The sequence below is a fragment of the Salmo salar genome, chromosome ssa16, assembly GCF_905237065.1.
Source record: "Salmo salar chromosome ssa16, Ssal_v3.1, whole genome shotgun sequence".
Taxonomy (NCBI): Eukaryota; Metazoa; Chordata; class Actinopteri; order Salmoniformes; family Salmonidae; genus Salmo; species Salmo salar.
The window spans coordinates 5,083,865-5,108,023 of record NC_059457.1 but is presented as its reverse complement, the minus strand read 5'-3'; the positions used below and the strand labels follow the sequence as shown (position 1 = coordinate 5,108,023).

Genomic DNA, 24,159 nt, shown 5'->3' with positions numbered 1-24,159 from the left:
CGGCGACCGGCCAACCGCGTGCTGCCTCACCTGGAATCATCACCAAAAGCTCTTCTGATTGGTGGAGCACCGCTTGGCCGTTGTGACCCTTGGCGACCACGCGCACCCTATAGGACAGGCCCTCCTTTAAGCCCTTCAGCACATAGGCCCGAGAGTCATTTACATACTCTTTCTGCCACTCCTCTTCACCTAGAGAGTTGCAGGACGAAAGATGTACGGTGTACATATTAGGACATCCATTGCAGTCAGCCGAGAAGTGTTCATGTCCTAATACGTACACCGTACACTGATAAGTTGGAATGGGCTATTGGTGTTCATGCAGAGATGGTTTTTACTTGTGTATCTATTGAAATGCTATAGGCAGAGGTGGAGTAATATATATATAGCATCACATATGGTATCTATATTAGATATTACTACATCTGTACATTTGCATTATGTTATTTCATGGTGTTCTACGAATGAAGTATGGTGATTACAAACATTTGTGGGATGCGTCTCAGTGAACTGGGTTACTAGACTAAATACTACAGCGTGACTCTGAATAGGAAACTGAAAAGCGTCTGAAACTACATTATTGGGATTGAATTGATAGGAATGACGCATCATGTTAATTCACTTTCGGAATATTTTCAAGGTATAGGTGTGAGAGAGCCATACTACACACACTGTGGTTCTTTTACCCTCACTGCTGGTCAATAAAAACAACTAAAGCTAATTAGAGTCCAATCGACATTGAATGTGAAATACTATTTGAGACTGTCTATGCTGCTTTTGACTATGAACCAATTAAATAGGTTTGTGCCAACTGTTTAAAGGCAATATTCTGTATTCTGGCCAATCACACTGAGGATATTTTCATTATCCAATCACAGAAATCAGTTTTTATCATATCTGGGCATAAGGCAAAGTAACAGCAGCCAGCCTCATAACTGCCAAGTTTTTCTACACCTGCAACAGTCAGTCATTGAGTAGGAGTCTCTTGCCACCTATATGTTTAAGTATACGTGATAGAGGAATATGTCTTACTGTTATCGTTCTCTACTATATATTCTACATAAACATTTTTTTCCGCTCCCCAGTATTCCCAACTGATCAGCGTTCCGTCCTCTCCCACGGAAGAGCTAACGTTCCCGAACGCCGGAGCCGCTGGATGCACTGAGCACAAGAGAAGAAGACAGCAATGAAGCTAAATTCAGCTTCAATAAAATTAGGAGTCTATTCACCTTCAGATGATGCCGTCTATCTATGCACTCACCTATAGCAGAATATTAGCTTGCGATTCAATATTTACATCCGTCTATATCACAACATAGTCTATAGATCCAAATCAAAGCGAGACAGACTTCGATTTTCCATTCCAGCTTCAATTACTCTAAAGTGGATCAATAACCTGTTGTTTATGAGCCTTTCAATCAAATTAAAACGCTAGAGCCTAAACATTTGTAATACACATTCTATAATACAATGGATGATAACATCAATCCTTGTGAACCGCCAATCAGAAGAGAAGCAATAATAAGGTGTACTACAGCATGACTAGGAATGTGACAAGGTCTATAGCAGCTGTACCCTTGTGGAATGGGAGGTGTGTCGGAGGAGACCGTGCTACGGGAGGTGAGGGTTGGGTGTTCCCTGGAACAACATGGAGAGGAATAAGAAACATCACACAACACCACAGACGAAGACACACAACAGACACACCACCGGCAGAGGTAGACAACACAAATCACAGGCAAAGATCGGCAGTGAGGTTACACAGGTCCATTGGCATGCAGCGGAAGTGCAAACAAACAATCAGCATGTTTGAGGGGATCAGTTTGAGCAAGGTTCAAACACGCACAATGTCATGCATGGGACAGGCAGCACCAGCCGGACATAGAAATAGACATAGATCAGCAGTTGCAGGGGGAGAGCTAAAGTCTCCATAACGCAGTTAGAACATAAGACACAACACAAAACTCTGAGGAGTCTTGAGTCTGTTGTATGGCAAAAGGTGTTGCAGCAGCCAAAGATGCATCACATCATATTTGAATGTCTCTATCCAGCTACAGTGAGCTCCAAAAGTATTGGGACTGACACATTTTTTGTTGGTTTTGTCTTGTTAAAAAGAAAAATGCTATTTTAACCTCTTTGCAATAAGGAATTGATACCAAAAGCTCAAGAGAAGTTTCAAGTGTTTATTAGCAAGGATGCCGTCGGCTGAATGCATACATTTAGAAAGTTCACAATCTTATACTCTTCCCTCTTTTTAGTCAACACCCTCTTGTAGGTGTCACCTACCCATCTATACATTTTATGACCCCCAATGAGTTTCCCATATCTCCCATGTGGAATGTCCATGGTCCTCCTTCTCAGAGATGCTTTGTTAATAAAGGCTCAGATCAGTATGAGGGGTGTGCACTTTGACAACCACATTGACTCAGGGCTGACGCATTAGCTCTTTGAGAGGGAAAAGGGAAGAAAGTGGATATAGAGGTCGATGATCTGACCCCTGAAGTCCCTAGATGTATCCGTGAGTGAGTCTCAGAGAAGTCCAAATTAACATGCTTTAATATCAGTATATAGAAGGTACAACTGGAACACAATCCGCTATTGTTATTACAACTACTACACTGAGGAAATATCATGTGTACATCCACAACATCCACAAAAACGACCTACAGTACAAAACAGAGTACCATGCTTTATAAACAATTATAAACTGGGTGGTTCGAGCCCCAAATGCTGATTGGCTGAAAGCCGTATACAACGGGTATGACAAAACATTTTTACTCTTCTAATTACGTTGGTGACCAGTTTATAATAGCAATAAGGAACCTTGGGGTTTGTATATGGCCAATATACCACGGCTAAAGGCTGTATCCAGGCACTCTGCGTTGTGTCATGCATAAGAACAGCCCTTAGATATATTGGCCATATACCCCCCCCCCCCCAGGCCTTATTGCTTAAGTATAAAACACAAAAACACAATCTAGATGTTTGGGGGATGACATTCCTGAGTTGATTTGAAGCGTTCAAAGCGGTTGCCAGGTAATCCTCATACGAATGGGGTATGCATCGATAGAAACTGACTACAGCTCAGGTTGTTTTCTGCTTGTGACCATCATCAACACATTAACACTTACCTTCGTCCATGATAGTGGCGGCTTCCTCTGTAACGACAGGCCCTGCTCCCTGGCCTGTTTTGGCATTGAAATAAAACTTGTAACGCGTGCTGTACTTGAGGTTAAGGAGAGTGACGGAGGTCTCGTTGGCGGGCAGGGCCAGCTCCTCCACCGGACCCAGCTCGTTGGAGATATTGACTGGAAGAGTGGAAGAGGATGTGGCAGGGGTGTAGCAAGATGGGTGGAAGGGGGGAAAAGTTGCAGTAAGAAGGGGCAGGTGGATGGATGGATGGGTGGAGGGAGGGATGGAAAGGTGAAAGAGGGGGCAAGGGCAGAGGTGTAGCAAGATAATACGGGTGGAAAGGTGGGGGGATGGAAGTGACATCAGATTATCCATCAAGCTGTGGGGTTGGTTCTCACTCTGTTCGATGATGTAGTTTCTAGCTATCACAGGCTCAACCCCTTGGTGCATACACCTCGCAATAATACCGAATACATATGGTGCTAACAAGACATGTAAAGGAGGGCATACTGAACAGCAGACAGGACCACAAACTACAAATAGAAAAGGTACTCCCTGGCTAAGATACTGCTAACCAGTAAAGGTGCTCCCTCCGCCGAAGCTCTGGCAGAACCTCGAGCTCTTGATGCCTACTATTTGATCGCTGACCTAACCCTCCTACAGCCGAAACATAAGTAGAAGAGTAATGCTATGTAAGCTCACCTGTCTGATACTTCAGGGTGTAGCCGGTGAGGCGTCCGTTGCGGTCATAGGGAGGGCCCCACTCCAGAGTGAGAGAGTCCAGGTTAGGGTTGGTGATCCTCAGGAAAGATGGCCGCCCAGGGACTGTAGAGCATGACAGGCACACAGTAAACAACAGCATGTTTATTGTCTGCAAATGGCAATTCGTATGTAGCATAAAAGCCTAAAAACAGACCCATAACCTTAGCTGAATTGGCCTTGACATGATACCCTCTATACGAACAGAACAGAATGTTGGCTCCTCCTACCTCCCTCAGGGGTCTCGAACTGCTGGTTGGAGCTGGCGGGGCCCTCCCCCTTGCCGTTGAAGACCCTGACGTTGAACAGGTAGAGGCTGTAGGGCTGCAGGCCTGGGAGCATGCCATGACTCTTGTTCCCACTGAAGGTCAGGACCTGCTGCTCCACATGGTGGGGGTTGTGTTTGTGGAGGCTCCGCTCACGCCAGTAGTACACCTGGTAGGACACAAAATGACATACTTTCAATGGGGGATGATACAGAGCTGTGTGTGTGTGTGTGTGTGTGTGTGTGTGTGTGTGTGTGTGTGTGTGTGTGTGTGTGTGTGTGTGTGTGTGTGTGTGTGTGTGTGTGTGTGTGTGTGTGTGTGTGTGTGTGTGTGTGTGTGTGTGTGTGTGTACCTTGTATCCCTTAAGACGTCCCCGTACTGTCTTAGGAGGGACAGGCTCCCAGTGCACCTCAGCCAGACTGCTGTTCAACACTAGGACCTGGACATTGTCTGGTGCCTGCATCGGCACTGTGGAAGCAGAGGTTAGAGGGAGTGGAACACAGTTTAGAGGGAGCAGGACACAATGGAGAGACTTCATTAAACCCACTGGTCTAGTTACAGTAACTAGTCACAGTACAGGTTAAAGGGAGAGATACTTGTAGTCATGCAGTCTCTTTTGACAACTTTTAGTCTGGCAAGTCATGCAAACACATATTGTATGGGTGGGTTTTCAAGACCAAGATCAAGCCTAGCCCTGGACTAAAAATCAAGTGCAATAAAACAATTTTTTTTAGCATGCTTTTAGTCCAGGACTATCCTAGGCTTAATCTGTGTCCAAGAAACTGGCCCATAGTGTCTCCCTAAAACGCAAAGTTGAGTTGTGTGTTCCTCACAGTCCTCCCCGGAGTGTCCGGTGACCACAGCCGGCTCAGGTCCAATCCCGTAGTCATTGATAGCTTGAACCTGGACCTCGTAGGGAGTGAAGGTGGGCGTGCCAGAGACCATGAACTTGGAGACGTTAGCCACGGTCACTGACGTCCACTCCTTGTCCACGTCCTTCTGTCTCCACATCACCTTATACTGCAGGCCTGGTCCGTTGGCTTGGTGGCCTGACATTGGCTGCAGATAGGATGAGAGAAAGTTTTTAACCACATTGTAATTACTGAATCCTAAGGTAATTCTTTAGTTTGGCTAAGAGTACTACAGGCACCATCCCCCTTTCACATACAATGATGCTTACCTTCCATGAGATCACAAGGTTGTCGTGTTCCGTTCCAAAGCCATCAACTCCACTGGGGTTCTCATCAGGAGCTAATGGGACAAACAAATTCCAATTCAACAAAATGCCAAAATCAACAGTATGCACAAATCTACATACTGTAAGTCAACACATTATGCAATCAACCACATTAAGCAAGTAAATCCTATAGTCTGTACCTGAAGGGTTGGTCTTGTACATGCGGGAGGGCAATGAGGGGTTGGAGAGGCCCACGTCATTGAGGGCCAGGACTCGGAAGGTGTAGTGGACATAAGGAGACAGCTTAAGGTGGGCCGTGGTCTTAGTGCCCGGAACCATCGTCAGGTTGTGCCAGTGGCCATGGTGGTGGAGAGAGTCTGCGTATTGGATCAAAAATACTGGGGGGGGGGTAGAAAAAGTGGTGAGCGATTGCAGAGAACGCAAGCCATGTTTTTTACACTCCAACCCTAAGATTGTACTTGAAATGTATTTGCTAACTCCCATCTTTGGAGAGTTAACAATCAAATGCAAATAGGCCTAATCTCTCTGAGCTCACTCATATACATTTACATTTACATTTAAGTCATTTAGCAGAATATACTGGATAATTAACAAGAACATCCTGGAAGATACTATCCCCAAACCTGCACATTTTTAAAACCCATGAAATCCATTGTTAAAGACATATGACGTGGGTAGTGCTGTGCAAACATAATTAGCAACCTCATTAAACACATACTGAGTTTAACTAGCTATAGTACACTCTCAGGATAATAACGATACAGTCAGCTTAGAGCTTCTGAGAGCTTCTGAGAGTAGGTCACTAAGGTCATGCACAGACACGCACGCACACGCACACACATACTGCGAATAGGGCTGTTGTGTTCGTCTCCGGGTATCCAGGTGAGCTGGACACTCCTGGGCTTCTGGTCTGTCAGCTCCAGGTCAGTAGGAGGGTCTGGTTGTTCTGGAGAAGAATCACACAAGACATGACGAGATAAATCAACTGGGTTTAGAACAGTGCATTGGAATAGCACTTTAATGACGGCAACGCCAAGACTCAATGTTTTGGATAACGATAAAGCAGCATGCGCACTCGAGCTGGACGGAGATGAAGGAAGGACCCCACTGTGTGATGGGATGGAGAGGGAGATCAATTATCTTAGCATTCAAAGGCACCGCTAATTACTTCACACTCACAACCTAGACGTTTGAATTGTACTACATCAGTCATGTATCTACTCAACACGTGCAAAACAGCATGAACGTTCGACATATAGCGGAGAACAAAAAATCTGCAAACCGCAGACAGTAAGACTGAAATCCAAAAGGCCATAAAACATGGTGGTTAAAATCAAAATGACAGTCCCTCCGTCCGCCCATCAGTCCAGGGGCTGGTGATATTACAAACAAACAGAGTAGATGATCACATCTGCGAGCAGCAGAGCATGCTTGAGTTTGCAGACCAGACTGACAGATCCCCCACACACACAAGCGTGGAAGCATAGCTTAAGCACCCGCTTGTGTGTGATGCTGGTTTACCGTAGACTATAGCTGGAGTAGGAGCTGCCTCTGGCAGGTAGGAGGGCAGGTAGGAGTGAAGTAGGGGTTCAGCGGTTAATGGTACAATAAGACAGACCACCTTCTCTCTCACTAGATATTATTACACATTTAGGATAGAATAATGTTATTTTTTTCCCAACAACACTAACCCATACTCTTAACAGAAATGCTGTGATACTTCAAGGAAGGTGAAAACCCAGTTACACTTGTACTTTAAGGAAGGATTCACAATAGCATGTGGAGGCTGTTCGTATGAGAGAGGGAACATACCGACAACAGTGAGCTCAGCGCTAGCAGAGTCCTGGTCCAGAGTAGTGACCATGATGCAGGTGTAAGTTCCTGCATCATTCTCTGTCACGTCGGTTATGGTCAGGCTGTCAGAGTCCACCACAAACCTGGGAAGACATAGTCAATGTCAGTCAGTTTAATGTCTCCTCTTATGTCCTCTTATGTTAGGGTACAACCCTTTTGTTTGGGTTGATTTGTGTGTTTTGTGTATGAAGCCAGGAAGATTAGCCTTGGTGGAATAACGGATCAACTAAAACACTGTCACAAGAGGAGACATAATATGAAGCTAGGATTGACTATTGTAGATATAATTGCATGTTGCTCTATGTTGAAAAATGAGTTTGAGGACCAATGACCTCTCGTCGTCGGGTAGTTCTCCGTTGTCTTTGACCCAGGTCATGGTAGGGATGAGGGAGGGGTCGTGTTTTACTTTACACTCAAACACCACGTTCCTGTTCCTCTGCACCACCTTGTACTCCGGCTGCTTCAGGATACGCGTGGGCTCTGAGGGGAGAAGGGGTCAGGAAACTCAGTAAAGGAGAGCAGAGTAAGTTGAGTCAAAGGGGTAAGTTGAGCCTCCCTTGTTTCTCGGAAACCATAAACCAAAATTAATCATTTGACAAAATAGTTAGGAAGAGGTCATCATTTCATGGAGTCTGTCAACCAAGAAACCACATGGAAAAAGTGGTAAGCAAGTTAAGTCAAAAAAAATGGATTTTCACCAAGTGAAATGAATTTATTGTGTTCAGGTTTCATTATGCTTGTATTTGAACCAAAGTAGATATTCAAGATTGTTCTATACATCAGTTGGGGTCTCTATAAGCTTCAATACGAGGTCCTAAACCGAGCATGTAAGTGCATCCTTGTAACTGTGGGCTAATATAGTCAAAATGTTTGCTTTGGGGTAAGTTAAACCAATATGCTTAAAATGATTAATTGTGTTATTATTGTCTTAACTTACACTGTCCCGCGGCTCAATTTACCCCATACTCGGGTTAAGTTGTACCAAGAGAACACTTTTTTTGGACAAATGTTTACATGAATTTTAATTATTTCCAGGGAAACACAACATCCTAAAATATATTTAGATAACCTATGTTAGAAAGAATACTACATTTCCCTTGACGGAGTAATGCTGAATGTAAAACAGGGCTCAGCTTACCCCACTCTCCCCTAAAGGATGAACCAAAGCTTGTTCAGCTGTTATACATTCTTTATTGTAACCGTCCTTCAGAAATGATGTCAGGTAGAGTAAGTAGGATATGACAAATATTTTCAGCAACTCAAAGTTTGTTTCAAAAAAGCTAAATAACAAAGGCATAAAACAGACAGAGAGACAGAGTGTATTGTGGGGGAACCTAGGCTCTCACCTTTGACCTCAAGATAGACGTGGTTCTCAGAGATGCCCAGAGAGTTCCTGGCCACACAAGTGTACTTCCCACTGTTGAGGGCCTGGGCCACATGTATCTCCAGAGTCCCGTTCTCATGCAGCACGTAGGGGTCCCCGTCCAGGGTGCTGGACCTGCTGTCCTTAAACCTGACAGGGGATAGGGGAACCAAAGGCTATGAGCTTCTAAGCTGGGAACACTTTGGCTGCGTCAGATATTCTCCACCCTTCTTCCACCCCTCCCCTCCTCATCATGGATTTAACAATAGTGGAAACTTTGAGAGAAGGGTGGAAAATCTGGACGTAGTCTTCTAAGAATTCAATGGGTCATGAACTCACCATGTTATTTTGGGGATGGGCGAGCCGAAGGAGGAACAGTCCAGTAAGGCGTGGTTGTTCCTGATCACCTGGTAGACCTTGTTAGCTGGAGTCAGGACTCTGGGTGTTTCAGCTACAGAGAAAACAATGATTATACTTCAATTCTTCATGATAAACCATGTGACAACAATGCTGAGTACTGAGTTCAAGCAGTGTAGATCACTTCATGATGCAATCCAATGCAGAGACAAAAGTATGCGTTGACTCACAGAGAACGTTGACGAAGGCATTGGACAGCAGATATCCATATTCATTGGAGGCATGGCACTGATAGACTGCACTGGATCCAGTCTGGACTTCCTCGAAGATGATGGTGTCACCCTCCACCTTCCTACTAGGGTCCTTAGGTGAATCTATCAAAGGATCAAAACAAGTGTCAAACGTTTCATCATAAACCTATAAAACGAACCTTGTCTAAACCTCACATTGGCACATACAATGACTTAACTGCAAGTATTTGGGGAAATATACTTTAGTGTCTGTGCACAGTGAGTACACTGTACGAGACATAGGCAATGCCACTCAATCAATCAGTCAATACTGAGTACTCACTTTCTATGGGGATTCCGTTCATGGCCCAGGTGATGGTGGGTTTGGGGGTACCACTGGCCCTGCAGATCAAATTACCCCTCTCTCTGGGAGCCAGCACCAGGTTTCTGGGGGCACTGATCCAGTACGGGGCCGCTGGGAGGGGAACAGGGGAGCACAAGGCAAGCCGATGGTTGGGTTATTGATTACCTCACATCCCAAAGGGTCAGCAACAATGGCACAGTGAACAATATTGAAAGGCAGGCAACCGGTTAATGACTGAACACCCTGCTCCAGATAACCCCATTTAAAAATCTATATGGGAGATAGATAGACAGCATAGAAACCCAGAAGGCAGATAGACCAAGTCAGCCGTGCGTTCCCGACCGATTTCAGCCCTGCTCATCACTGACCATTGTTTTGTGGTGTTATTGAACAGCATAGTGAAAAGCAGACAGGAAAAGTAGGACGACCGCAAGTCAGAAGAGCAGTGGGTTGAATTCTAACCACTCTGCTATAGGCTACATGTGTGCCAGCCAGTCAGTGGCACTAACTGCTAAGTCACATGACAAACCTTTGACGGTGACGCGGATGGTGTGGTGTACGGAGGCCAGGCGGTTGCGGGCGGTGCAGCGGTACTCTCCGGCGTCCGACTCAGACACGTCAACAATACGCAGTGTCTTCTGGAAGTGCAGGAAGGAGGTCCGCTTGGCAGGGAACTCCCCGCTCACCTTACTCCATGAGACCTCTGGAGTGGGTCTGGAGGGGGGAGGAGAGGGAGGGTGGGTGGGAGGGGGAGGAGAAAGAGAGAGATAGAGAACACATAAGAAGTTTCCAGTGAACTTCTCCCCCCATCCCCCCTCCTTTTGCCCTCAGAACAGCCTCAATATGTCGGGGCATGGACTCTACGAAGACGTGGATGTCAATTAAGGCAGCCCCCCGCACCTCTCTGATTAAGCGGGGTTGGGTTAAATGCGGAAGACATTTCAGTTGAATGCATTCAGTAGTACAACTGACTAGCTATCCCCCTTTCCCTTTCTACAAGGTGTCGAAAGCGTTCCACAGGTATGCTGGCCCATGTTGACTCCAATGCTTCCCACAGCTGTGTCAAGTTGGCTGGATGTCCTTTGGGTGGTAAACCATTCTTGATACACACGGGAAACTGAAAAACCCTGCAGCGTTGCAGTTCTTGACACAAACCGGTGCGCCTGGCACCTACAACAATACCCCGTTCAAAGGCATATAAATCTTTTGTCTTGCCCATTCACCCTCTGAATGGTACACATACACAATCCATATCTCAACTGTCTCGAGGCTTAAAGATCCTTCTTTTACTTATCTCCTCCCATTCATCTACACTGATTGAAGTGGATTTAACAAGTAACATCAATAAGGGATCATAGCTTTTACCTGGATTCACCAGGTCAGTCTATGTCATGGAAAGAGCATAATGTTTTGCACAGTCAGTGTATAAGCACACATGCAAAATGGTATAATGCATTAATAATAGAGGTATATTAAAAACATAATACAGGTAAAACAAATGGACATTTTCTCGTTGACACTGTGTCCTTACAGTCCCTCAGCGATACACTCCAACTCCAGGACCTGTCCTCTCAGCACCATCTTGGAGCTGCTGGAGCCAGACGGAATCAGGAAGGTGGGTCTCCTCTCCTCCGCCGAGCCATCTGCAGTCACAGGGGAGGGGTCAGAGACACAGTTAGTCACAACAAGACTCCTACTGTTCTGTCTATTCTATTTCTATGGTTCTTCTACCACAGTCAGTGCTGAGCCACTGTGGAGGACCTGGTCAGGGCTCACACACTCAAACCCAGCAAATTACTTTCAAAGGTGATTCCTGTTTGAGCAGGATTTTTTGTGAACCTGATCTCCGCAAGCATATAAGAAAATGGCCTTTAATTAAAAGTCTATCGCTGTGTGCAGGTGCTAAATCTGTGTTGGATTGAATCCTTGCCTTCATCGCTTACTGTGAAGGTGCTCTTTGGTCGAGGGGTACTAATAGGCGGTATACATTTGTAGAACATTTACAGTAGTGTAAGATAACAAATACTTTGAGGACAATCAAAAGGATTATTGGTGGTTATGATTTCATGAGTTCAACAAATGGTGCTTGTAATTGTGGCAATGGTGATACATGTAGACATTGAGGTACACGCAAGCATTACTTTGAGAATCGACTATCTCCGATTGGCTTTGATGTAGCCACCTGACAAAATCACTGACTACATCTCTACAAGACATGTATCTTCAGGGTACCAGACAGACGGACACACAGGAAGTGATGCTTTTACAAACAATGAGAAATGAACTGATAGGAAATGAAAGATCGTTTGAAAAGTGGATTGGGAGGAAAGAATTAGGTCGGATGTGTGAAAATAATAGAATAACAAACTGTGGTGTTGGTAGTGGTTGGAACATTCACAGTTTGGACTCTGTCGATCTACTTTGCTCTAATTCAATATATTACTATAATAAAGAGAAAGCTTCTTTTTTTAAGTAGTCTACTGAATAAAATATATAATGTTATTTGTCCATTTACAAGACACACTACATGACCAAAAGTATGTGGACACCTGCTCGTTGAACATCTCATTCCAAAATCATGGGCATTAATATGGAGTTGGTCCCCCCTTTGTTGCTAAACAGTCTCCACTCTTCTGGGAAGGCTTTCCACTAGATGATGGAACATTGCTGTGGGGACTTGCTTCCATTCAGCCACAAGAAACAGAAACAGCCTTCCCCAAACTGTTGCCACAAAGTTGAAAGCACAGAATCGTCTAGAATGTCATTGTATGCTGTAGCGTTAAGATTTCCCTTCACTGGAACTAAGGGGCCTTGCCTGAACCATGAAAAACAGCCCCAGACCATTATTCCTCCTCCACCAAACTTTACAGTTGGCACTATGCATTGGGGCAGGTAGCGTTCTCCTGGCATCCGCTAAACCCAGATTCGTCCGTCGGACTACCAGACGGTGAAGTGTGATTCATCCCTTCAGAGAACGCGTTTTCACTGCTCCAGACTCCAGAGCATTGCGCATGGCTATCCTAGGCTTGTGTGCCATGGAAACCCATTTCATGAAGCTCCCGACGAACAGATCTTGTGCTGCCGTTGCTTCCAGAGGCAGTTTGGAACTCGGTAATGAGAATTGCAACCGAGGACAGAAGATTATTACACGCTACGCGCTTCAGCACAAGGTGGTCCCATTCTGTGAGCTTGTGTGGTCTACCACTTCGCAGCTGAGCTGTTGTCGCTCCTAGATGTTTCCACTTGACAATAACAGCACTTACAGTTGACTGGTGCATCTCTAGCAGGGCAGAAATTTGACGAACTGACTTGTCGGAAAGGTGGCATCCAATGACGGTGCGATGTTGAAAGTCACTGAGCATTTCAGTACGGGCCATTCTACTGTCAATGTTTGTCTATGGAGATTGCATGGTGGTGTGCTCGATTTTATACACCTGTCAGCAACGGATGTGGCTGAAACAGCCGAATCCAGTCATTTGAAGGGCTGTCCACATACTTTTGGCCACGTTGTGTATGAGGATGGCAAAGGAATCATGCAATGGTTCAGCATTTGAAATCATGTTAATAAATAGTTGCTGTAGAAAAGAATGTAGTCTCTCACAAAATGTTATTTCATTGGACAAGTCAGGATCAGAAGTTGGGACACGTTTAAGGGTTGAATGTTAGTGGTTTGAGTTCTAGTATTGGTTTACTACTACGGGAAAGGGTATCACTAGGGTAAAGGGTTAATGCTAGTTATGTGTTTGATTGCTAATATTGGTTGCCTACTAACGTTGAGACAAATCACTAGGGAAAAGGTTAAGGGGTTACTGTAATGTTAGAGGTTGGTATCTAGTTGGTTGATTACTACGGGAGGAGGATGACCACTAGGGGGTACCAAAACTCACCACTAAGAAAATCAGTTTCATTGTATAAAGCAGCAACAGTCTCATTGATTGCATCCACTGTAACACAACAGGAAATAATCAAACATGCCACATGTTGAAATCGAGTGATATAAAAAAAGCAGGAAAGGGATTGGACAAAATTAACATAAATGCTTGATTCTAAAATCAAACCGTGTGAACGGAACAAAATACTGGATACTGATCATACATAAAAAGTATACAGTTGAAGTCGGAAGTTTACATACACTTAGGTTGGAGTCACTAAAACTCGTTTTTCAACCACTCCACAAATTTCTTGTTAACAAACTATAGTTTTGGCAAGTCGGTTAGGACATCTACCCTGTGCATGACACAACTAATTATTCCAACAATTGTTTAGACAGATTATTTCACTTATAATTCACTGTATCACAATTCCAGTGGGTCAGAAGTTTACATACACTAAGTTGACTGTGCCTTTAAACAGCTTGGAAAATTCCAGAAAATGATGTCATGGCACCATGAGACCACGCAGCCGTCATACCGCTCAGGAAGGAGACGCGTTCTGTCTCCTAGAGATGAACGTACTTTGGTGCGAAAAGTGCAAATCAATCCCAGAACAACAGCAAAGGACCTTGTGAAGATGCTGGAGGAAACAGGTACAAAAGTATCTATACCCACAGTAAAACGAGTCCTATATCGACATAACTTTAAAGGCCGCTCAGCAAGGAAGAAGCCATTGCTCCAAAACTGCCATAAAAAAGCCAGACTACGGTTTGCAACTGCACATGGGGACAAAGATCATACTTTTTGGAGAAATGTCCTCTGGTCTCATGACACAAAAATTGGTGAGGCTTGCAAGCCGAAGAACACCATCTCAGCCGTGAAGCACGGGGGTGGCAGCATCATGTTGTGGGGGTGCTTTGCTGCAGGAGGGACTGGTGCACTTCACAAAATACATGGCATCATGAGGTAGGAAAATGATGTGGATATATTGAAGCAACATCTCAAGACATCAGTCAGGAAGTTAAAGCTTGGTCGCAAATGAGTCTTCCAAATGGACAATGAACCCAAGCATACTTCCAAAGTTGTGGCAAAATGGCTTAAGGATAACAAAGTCAAGGTATTGGAGTGGCCATCACAAAGCCCTGACCTCAATCCCATAGAGGAACAGCAGAACTGAAAAAGCTTGTGTGAGCAAGGAGGCCTACAAACCTGACTCAGTTACACCAGCTCTGTCAGGAGGAATGGGCCAAAATTCACTCAACTTATTGTGGGAAGCTTGTGGAAGGCTACCCGAAACGTTGGACCCAAGTTAAACAATTTAAAGGCAATGCTACCAAATACTAATTGAGTGTATGTAAACTTCTGACCCACTGGGAATGTGATGAAAGAAATAAAAGGTGAAATAAATCATTCTCTCTACTATTATTCTGACATTTCACATTCTTAAAATAAACTGGTGATCCTAACTGACCTAAGACAGGGAATTTTTACTAGGATTAAATGTTAGCAATTGTGAAAAACTGAGTTTAAATGTATTTGGCTAAGGTGTATGTAAACTTCTGACTTCTACTGTAGATATTGGTTATCAAACCTTGTCTGTGAATCTGTACAGTCTGGACAATTTGGCATCATGACAATCAGTCAGTGGTAAATGCTAGACTGTATGAGAAGGCCTTTTGTTGTTGAGAGTGTGCACTACACAGCGCAGTCACGAAAGCAGAGGCTTGACAAAATCAGTTAACTTGGTGGTGGGGCTACATTGCACATAATGCAGAGAATAACCTATAAGATATATTACAATGTGTCTTTTCATCATAATGACTACTAGACTACTACTGGTGACGCTGAGGTTGGGATCAGAGATAGGAAACACAGTTTCCCTCCTAACCCAAAACTGACACACACATTCAACGCGCAAGCACATTCACACCCACACGCAAGAACGCACATGTTCGCATTCACTCGTGCACACATGAGCACACGCACACACTTACGGTTGACCACTGTGACGGTGATGGGTTGTTTCTGCTGGATGGTCTGTGTGTGAGGAAAGCGGGCGTAACAGATGTAGTCGTTCCTCGAGTCCTCCTTCAGGACATTGGAGAAGTACAGGTCTCCATTCAACGCCTGGGACACACGGCTGCTCTGAGGCAGCCTCTGGAAGTCTAAGGGAGGAGAGGAGAGATGGGTTCAAGACGAAAGGGAAGGGGGAGAGACATGTTTAAAGCCTGGGATATTCTAATGATCTGAGTCGGTCTCTGGGAGACTGAGGAAGAGTGGCAATTAGGAGGAATGTCATTGAGCAACAATTTTGAGACTTTAGTTAATATCTCATTTAATTTCATCAATTACAAGCAAAGAACCCAGAAAGAAACAGTACAGACGATCTAAGATTTCCCCATTCAGAAACTCGGGTGTTTGTATTTCTCCTTCTCTAAGTACAGTATGTAGCTAACAGGCCTAGACATTACAAATAGCATGCAACTTACTGATGTCCATCCAGAAGATGATGGGAGGGGGCAGGCCGGCAGGGGGTCGGCACTGTAGCACCAGAGACACGCCCTCCTGAACGATGATCGGCTCGTTTCTTTCCTTCGACCACAAGGGGGACCCTGAAGAGGTGGAGGGGAACACACCTCATAAGTTAGATAGCCCAAATACACATGAGGAAAACATGGTATACTGTACCAGTAGGTGGTTTCTACAGTCATCGAATGTCACCAAAAGGTCTTAGAGAATAAGGGGACATGGAAGTAGTGAGTTCTAGCTACATGGAATGAATGAGTTCAAGCTACATGGAAGTAGTGAGTTCTAGCTACATGGAAGGAATGAGTTCTAGCTACATGGAATGAATGAGTTCAAGCTACATGGAATGAATGAGTTCTAGCTACATGGAATGAATGAGTTCTAGCTACATGGAAGGAATGAGTTCTAGCTACATGGAAGGAATGAGTTCTAGCTACATGGAAGGAATGAGTTCTAGCTACATGGAAGGAATGAGTTATAGCTACATGGAAGGAATGAGTTCTAGCATACATGGAATGAATGAGTTCTAGCTACATGGAAGGAATGAGTTCTAGCTACATGGAAGGAATGAGTTATAGCTACATGGAAGGAATGAGTTCTAGCATACATGGAATGAATGAGTTCTAGCTACATGGAAGGAATGAGTTCTAGCTACTTGGAAGGAATGAGTTCTAGCTACGTGGAATGAATGAGTTCTAGCTACATGGAAGAAATGAGTTCTAGCTACATGGAAGGAATGAGTTCTAGCTACGTGGAAGGAATGAGTTCTAGCTACGTGGAAGGAATGAGTTCTAGCTACATGGAAGGAATGATTTCTAGCTACATCGAAGGAATGAGTTCTAGCTACTCGAATGAATGAGTTCTAGCATACATGGACTGAATGAGTTCTAGCTACATGGAAGGAATGAGTTCTAGCTACTTGGAAGGAATGACTTCTAGCTACATGGAAGAAATGAGTTCTAGCTACATGGAAGGAATGAGTTCAAGCTACTTGGAAGGAATGAGTTCTAGCTACATGGAAGGAATGAGTTCAAGCTACTTGGAAGGAATGAGTTCTAGCTACATGGAAGGAATGAGTTCAAGCTACATGGAAGGAATGAGTTCTAGCTACATGGAAGGAATGAGTTCAAGCTACTTGGAAGGAATGAGTTCTAGCTACATGGAAGGAATGAGTTCTAGCTACATGGAAGGAATGAGTTCTAGCTACATGGAAGGAATGAGTTCTAGCTACATGGAAGGAATGAGTTCAAGCTACATGGAAGGAATGAGTTCTAGCTACATGGAAGGAATGAGTTCAAGCTACATGGAAGGAATGAGTTCAAGCTACATGGAAGGAATGAGTTCAAGCTACATGGAAGGAATGAGTTCTAGCTACATGGAAGGAATGAGTTATAGCTACATGGAAGGAATGAGATCTAGCTACATGGAAGGAATAGATTATTGCTACATGGAAGGAATGAGTTCAAGCTACATGGAAGGAATGAGTTCAAGCTACATGGAAGGAATGAGTTCAAGCTACATGGAAGGAATGAGTTCAAGCTACATGGAAGGAATGAGTTCAAGCTACATGGAAGGAATGAGTTCAAGCTACATGGAAGGAATGAGTTCTAGCTACATGGAAGGAATGAGTTCTAGCTACATGGAAGGAATGAGTTCTAGCTACATGGAAGGAATAGATTATTGCTACATGGAAGGAATGAGTTCAAGCTACATGGAAGGAATGAGTTCTAGCTACATGGAAGGAATGAGTTCAAGCTACATGGAAGGAATGAGTTCAAGCTACATGGAAGGAATGAGTTCTAGCTACATGGAAGGAATGAGTTCTAGCTACATGGAAGGAATGAGTTCTAGCTACATGGAAGGAAAGAATTGCTACATGGAAGGAATGAGTTCAAGCTACATGGAAGGAATAGAGTTATAGCTACATGGAAGGAATGAGTTCAAGCTACATGGAAGGAATGAGTTCTAGCTACATGGAAGGAATGAGTTCAAGCTACTAAATCGCATCAAGCTAAAGGTGAAATAGGTGTATCCAGGTAACAATTATTATCATGCTGTCTTTCCACATGTAACCTTTACCTTCCATGAAGAGAGCATTGATGATGGAAAATACATCTTATTCGTTTCAAGAAAAGAGAGAAGAAAGATTGAATGGTCACAAATCAGAGACACGTCAGAGATGAGCTCAGTGGAGAATAGAGTGAGACAGACATGAGGTTATATGAGATGACTGAGAGGTGAGATATCGGAGAGAGAATGGTGAGAGGCCCAGTGAGAGAAAGAGAGAGGGGAGAGAGAGAGAGAAAATGAGAGAGGGAGACAGAAAGAGCGAGAAAGACCGAAAATGACAGCGAAAAGGTGAAAGCGATAACACATCTTAGAGATGCTTACTGGACTGTCTGATGACGATATTGTTTGATACTGCAGTCCCATGTTCGTTCCTGGCCGTACACTGGTACACCCCCTCATATGACTCAACCTTCTCTCCACTGATGTCCACCACCAGGGTGCCAGAGTGGGGTCGCATTGTGACCTTGGGGTCCTGGTCAATGTCAAAGTGGGTCCCGTTCCTGGTCCACGAAAAGCTGTAAGTGGATTGATGTCAATGTTAGTGAACATCTAAATCACTTTAACTGTCATTGTAACACATAGTATTTTATATAGCTAATAAATTGGCTAATCAATATATCTGTTCGGGATTTAGCCAACTACTCTGCCATTTGACACAAGTGCGAGCGGTATAACAATTGGCTTTGTGTGTGTGTGTGTGTGTGTCCGTGTGTGTGCACGTGTACATGAGTATGTGTGTGTGTGTACCTGGGATGTGGCTTCCCCTTGGCATCACAGTGGATGACGATGTTCTCCCGAGGGTCGATGATGTAATCCTTGGGAGACTGGTGGGTTATGGTTGGTGGCTGCGGCACTACGGCAAGCACAGAGGGACACAGTCAAATCAATCCCTGCCCTTTCTGCATAACTAAGTTTTCAACTGTTATTGATCAAGCACACAGCGAGCAGGGCTGGACCGGCTCACTACACTAAAATTGAACCAGGCTAAATTGCTGACCATAAAATTTTTGATCAAATAGCCAGATGAATGACGGGACCATAAAAGCATGCAGTGGACTGAAGTACAGTCCTGGATATTCTGCTTCATAATCATCTTTCTTTAAATGTATTTATCTCCAAAGGAACAGAAGACGGATTTACTATTTAAAATAACTGATATGAAGAATCATGCCTTATGTGTTTTACGGGACATGAGGTTTTCCTACTGAAAACACAGCAAAACCACACCACACAAAAGGAACAAACAAATCAACAACAACAAGAGCACTGCATGCAAGTCAGACCGATGCTCAAATCCACTCAAATCCACACGGATAAGCGCAAAACCAATAGCAACAATACAAGAAATCCCCAAATTCACAACACAAAGTGCTCAAGTCACAGTCTCTGTGGTCACACTGAATTCACACAGGCATGGTGACAGGGGAACTTAACTTACATCCTTCCAGAACTTTTGCTTTTCCCCCAAGAATCAGCATACATTTTTGAGATAATAAAGAGAGCCAGACATTAGTGTTGAAAAAAGAACCCACTCTGTTACTTCCTTTCAGAACATGGTGGACAGAAGGAGGGTTAGTTACCTTTTCCAGACATTACATAGCTTCCAACACGATTCCAAACATTACTCACACAACATACAGTAGTTCCTTTTCCACATTATGACTTTGGTGTGGGTATAGGTCTCTAGGCACTTAAAACGACAAGAAAACCTACTCTTCTTACTCAGCGAAGTTATACAAATGATGAGGCAACAAGTTATGTGTTCATTAGAAAACCAAGTAGCCACATTTGCAAAAGCCTTGGATCAATAAAGAATATTATTCTCACAACCTCTTACTGACTCATCTTACAGACTTTGTACCCATATCAATACAACTTTGACTTTGAGAAGCAGCGAGGAAGAGTGAGGCCAAAGGAGAGAGAGAGAGAGAGAGAGAGAGAGAGAGAGAGAGAGAGAGAGAGAGAGAGAGAGAGAGAGAGAGAGAGAGAGAGAGACTATGATGTGTTAAGTTCTTACGGTCTAGTGGGAGCCAACAGTTACAAAGAGATGACTCTTTCGAGGTTATGAATGCTCTTGACTGTGATGTGTTAATAGTTCTTACGGTCTAGTGGGACCTCCAGAGCGTTGCCGAGGTTACCCAGGAACAGCATCAGGAACACTGTTGCTCTCGCCCTCGTTCTCTCCATGACTGGTTGCCTGACGCAAAGGTCCTCCCCCCGACAGAGATAAGCCCCACCTCTCCCCTCAATCAGAACGCCTCGGCCACGTGCACATTCACAACTAGAGAGAGAGAGAGAGAGAGAGAGAGACATAGAGAGACATAAAGAGAGAGTGGCAGAGGGGGAGAGAGAGGATTGCAGAGAGAGAGACAGAGAGAAACAGAGAAAGACAGAGACACAGAGAGAGACAGAGAGGGAGAGAGAGAGAGACAGAGAGAAACAGAGAAAGACAGAGACACCGAGAGAGACAGAGAGGGAGAGAGAGAGAGAGAGAATGAGACAGAGACAGACAGAGAAAGACAGAAAGAGAGACAAAGAGGCAGAGAGAGAGAGACAGAGAGAGAAACACAGAGACACAGAGAGAGAGCGACAGAGAGGCAGAGAGAGAGACAGAGAGAGAGACAGAGAGAGGGGCAGAGAGACAGAGAGAAACAGAGAAAGACAGAGAGACAGAGAGAGAGGGAGAGAGAGAGACAGAATGAGAGACACAGAGACACAGAGAGAGAGAGGCAGAGATACAGAGAGCGAGAGATGGATGGATACAAAAATAGAAGGGGGGAGGGAGCATACAGAAACATACATTATTGCGATGAAATTGTTGTAAAGCAATCATGAATATGAGACTGTGACACATTTCAGAATTACAGTTATATCAGTATGTGAATGAGAAAGTCACAATTCCCTCTAGAGAGACAGATATAGATGGCTGTGACTGTGGATCGATGGCCCTTCCCATGCAGATGGGGATGGACTTGGCTGGGAGGCTGGGAGCTATCGTTATGATCTAGATGTGTGTGTGTGTGTGTGTGTGTGTGTGTGTGTGTGTGTGCCGTTGTGATGTAGTGCACTGGAATAGGGAGCGACATGGCCCATATGGCTTCATTTAGCTCAGATAGTCACTGCAATGACGACAGTACCATTAGGCACCTGCCATATCGATTATATCAACCATCAACCTCAGACGACATCCTGCCAGTGGACAGACACTCTCTGCTCTCCTCTTTTCTCACTTTCTGTCTGTCTGACTGACTGAAATTAAGTCACTCACAGAACACCGGCAGCCGCTGGTCTCAACTCACCCCCCCTCCCCTTGGTCTGCAGTTGTGAGGCCGGTTGGACATACCGGCAAATTTTGTAAAAAGACATTGTAGGTGGCTTATGGTAGAGAAATGAACATTCAACAGTCTGGCAACAGCTCTGGTGGACATTCCTGCAGTCAGCATGTCAATTGCACGCTTCCTCAAAACTTGAGACATTTGTGGCATTGTGTTGTGTGACAAAACTGCACTTTCTAGAGTGGCCTTTTATCGTCCCCAGCACAAGGTGCACCTGTGTAATGATCATTCTGTTTAATCAGCTTCTTGATATGCCCCACCAATCAGGTGTATTAATTATCTTGGCAAATGATACATTCTCACTACCAGGGATGTAAACAAATTTGTGAATAACATTTTAGAAAAAAAAACTTTTTGTGCATATGTGTCAGGTGTGTGCGTACTTGTGCTGAAGTCAGGTGCAGGATAGCAGAAAATTGTGAACAGGCGTACACTTTATTTCAGCAGGAGAGAATATACAGACGGGCGCAGCTGCGTCCAAAAAACCTCCAACTGTCACGGCTGTTCGAAGGAGCGGACCAAAATGCAGCGTGTTCGTAGTTCCACATATTTATTAAACGTGAAACTGAAATGCAATACACTTAAATTACTTGAAAACACAACACAACACAACACAACACAACACAACACAACACAACACAACACAACACAACCGTGACGCAGAGCGGGAAAACACACTACTCAAAAAAATAACAAGCCACAAACAGGAAGCGAAAAACCCCGACTTAAATATGATCTCTAATCAGAGGCAATGAGGATCAGCTGCCTCCAATTAGAGATCAACCCCAAACAACCCCAACATAGAAATAGAAAAACTAGAACTTACACATAGAAATTGAAAACATAGAACAACCCAAAACACCCCCTGTCACGCCCTGCCCTACTCTACTATAGAAAATGACATCTTACTAGGGTCAGGACGTGACACCAACCAACAAGGCAAAGTGTAAAACGCGCAAAACAATCACAACCATCAAATGTATACAAACAGGCTTCGTGAAATAACACGAGAGAAAATGCACGCAAGCCTAGTACGTACAAAAACATGTACCACACAAACAATCTTACACAAAGACATGAGGGGGAACAGATGAATAAATACATGTAGTGTGATTGGGGAATGAAAACCAGGTGTGCAGGGAACGAGACAAAACAAATGGATACATGAAAAATGTAGCGGCGATGGCTAGAAAGCCGGTGACGTCGACCGCCGAACGCCGCCCGAACAAGGAGAGGAGCCGACTTCGGCGGAAGTCGTGACAATATGGACAATTTCAGCTCATTTAACATGGGCCCAACACTTTACATATTGTGTTTATATTTTTGTTAAGTATAGATTGGGGTTGAATAATATTAAAGGGGCAATCTGCGATATGTCCTGCTGTAACTATTAGCTGTCCCTCAGCTTTATAGCAAAAAAAGTCGCAGGGCTGCTGTTTGCCTGAATAAAATAATTACAGATTGTGTCTTTAAGTTCAATGTAAAGTTACATGAAGATATGGAGCTGAAAATCACGTGTCAGTATGAAGGGGTTCGGCTGTTGCCAGTCAGCTAAACAATGTAATTATGACACTATCCACCCGAGAAAGAAAGAAAGAGAAAGAAAAAAGGAAAGAGAGAAAGAAAGAAGGAAAGAAAGAAAGAAAGAAAGAAAGAAAAAAGGAAAGAGAGAAAGAAGGAAAGAGAGAAAGAAGGAGAAAGAAAGAGACAGAGAGAAAGAGACAGAGAGAGACAGGCTGAGACAGACAGAGATAGAGAGAGAATTGCCAAAGCAAAAAGGGAACAATTGCAAAGATGACTCAGAATAGGAGAATAGGCTTAACAGTTCTCAGTTCCTGGACTGACAATCAAGGATTCTTCTAAATACCAGCCTCTTTCTCTTTCGTAAGCTTGGTAAAGTTTTTTATTTATTTATTTATTTTACCTTTATTTAACCAGGTAGGCAAGTTGAGAACAAGTTCTCATTTACAATTGCGACCTGGCCAAGATAAAGCAAAGCAGTTCGACACATACAACAACACAGAGTTACACATGGAATAAACAAACATACAGTCAATAATACAGTAGAAAAATAAGTCTATATACAATGTGAGCAAATGAGGTGAGATAAGGGAGGTAAAGGCAAAAAAAGGCCATGGTGGCAAAGTAAATACAATATAGCAAGTTATTCACTCACTATTAGGAAGTGCTTTATTTAAAGAGAATATCCTTGCATCTTACATAATTCAACAGTTGCAACAGTATCCCAAATCATAAAATAGATACTCTTGGTATGCACACCCTACCCTCAAACAGTAGAACTACTACACAGCTCTAAGGAAGAGAGTGAGACATTTTTGTGAATCGGAAAATGGAGTATGACCTGTTTTTCTCCTGCTGCCTTCTTGCCATCCTCCTCCTAAGGCGCCCCAGTGTGTGTCCCACTAAAGCTATAAAAATGGCACAGCTACTTTCTCAGCCTAGGCACAATAAAGAAAACTGCTCTGCTCTGTTATCTCAGCCTGTGATATTTGAATTGGGATTTTATAGGTGTGTTACTCAATAAAGGAATAATATAGTCCAATTAAACCAGCCCTGTTTCCGTCTGTCTTCATCTCCATCTTCCTGCCCCCATGGCCGTAGGGTGAGTCAGGGGCCAGGACTGGGGGAGTCTGGTAGTGAGGCCTCTGGGGGCTCAGCCTCAGACGGATTATAACCTTTTTCACACAATTTTCTCCAGTATTTTCATTTCACATGGGCCTTTCCAGCACGGTTCAAGCAACTATGGCGGATGCTTAACCAGGCCAGGCCTGTAGGCTACCGCTCGGCTTGCCTTTGCTTGACTCGGTAGTGGGAA

The 24,159-nt window shown here is 44.1% G+C and overlaps 1 protein-coding gene across 15 annotated transcripts in view; it reads right to left on the bottom strand.

Moving 5' to 3' along the window:
- The window catches only part of LOC106573083 (neuronal cell adhesion molecule), a 122,191-nt gene that overhangs the window by 7,326 nt on the left and 90,706 nt on the right, over positions 1 to 24,159 (bottom strand). For 2 of the 15 annotated variants that reach the window (XM_014147757.2, XM_014147758.1), the window contains exons 3-29: positions 20,091 to 20,269; positions 19,427 to 19,444; positions 18,736 to 18,841; positions 18,310 to 18,503; positions 15,882 to 16,004; positions 15,387 to 15,557; positions 13,408 to 13,464; positions 11,052 to 11,163; positions 10,050 to 10,234; positions 9,500 to 9,631; positions 9,157 to 9,300; positions 8,909 to 9,020; positions 8,553 to 8,719; positions 7,539 to 7,686; positions 7,165 to 7,289; positions 6,874 to 6,903; positions 6,197 to 6,298; positions 5,532 to 5,729; positions 5,335 to 5,405; positions 4,988 to 5,213; positions 4,507 to 4,622; positions 4,119 to 4,323; positions 3,832 to 3,954; positions 3,129 to 3,305; positions 1,573 to 1,635; positions 1,030 to 1,158; positions 31 to 189 (exon numbers count right to left, since the gene is read on the bottom strand). In XM_014147757.2, coding sequence (XP_014003232.1) covers positions 31 to 189; positions 1,030 to 1,158; positions 1,573 to 1,635; positions 3,129 to 3,305; positions 3,832 to 3,954; positions 4,119 to 4,323; positions 4,507 to 4,622; positions 4,988 to 5,213; positions 5,335 to 5,405; positions 5,532 to 5,729; positions 6,197 to 6,298; positions 6,874 to 6,903; positions 7,165 to 7,289; positions 7,539 to 7,686; positions 8,553 to 8,719; positions 8,909 to 9,020; positions 9,157 to 9,300; positions 9,500 to 9,631; positions 10,050 to 10,234; positions 11,052 to 11,163; positions 13,408 to 13,464; positions 15,387 to 15,557; positions 15,882 to 16,004; positions 18,310 to 18,503; positions 18,736 to 18,841; positions 19,427 to 19,444; positions 20,091 to 20,175 — 3,478 coding nt within the window. In that variant the 5' untranslated portion in view covers positions 20,176 to 20,269. The remainder of the gene's footprint in view (positions 1 to 30; positions 190 to 1,029; positions 1,159 to 1,572; positions 1,636 to 3,128; positions 3,306 to 3,831; positions 3,955 to 4,118; positions 4,324 to 4,506; positions 4,623 to 4,987; positions 5,214 to 5,334; positions 5,406 to 5,531; positions 5,730 to 6,196; positions 6,299 to 6,873; positions 6,904 to 7,164; positions 7,290 to 7,538; positions 7,687 to 8,552; positions 8,720 to 8,908; positions 9,021 to 9,156; positions 9,301 to 9,499; positions 9,632 to 10,049; positions 10,235 to 11,051; positions 11,164 to 13,407; positions 13,465 to 15,386; positions 15,558 to 15,881; positions 16,005 to 18,309; positions 18,504 to 18,735; positions 18,842 to 19,426; positions 19,445 to 20,090; positions 20,270 to 24,159) is intronic. The other 13 variants (XM_014147760.2, XM_045696877.1, XM_045696881.1 and 10 more) reach the window with 12 other exon arrangements.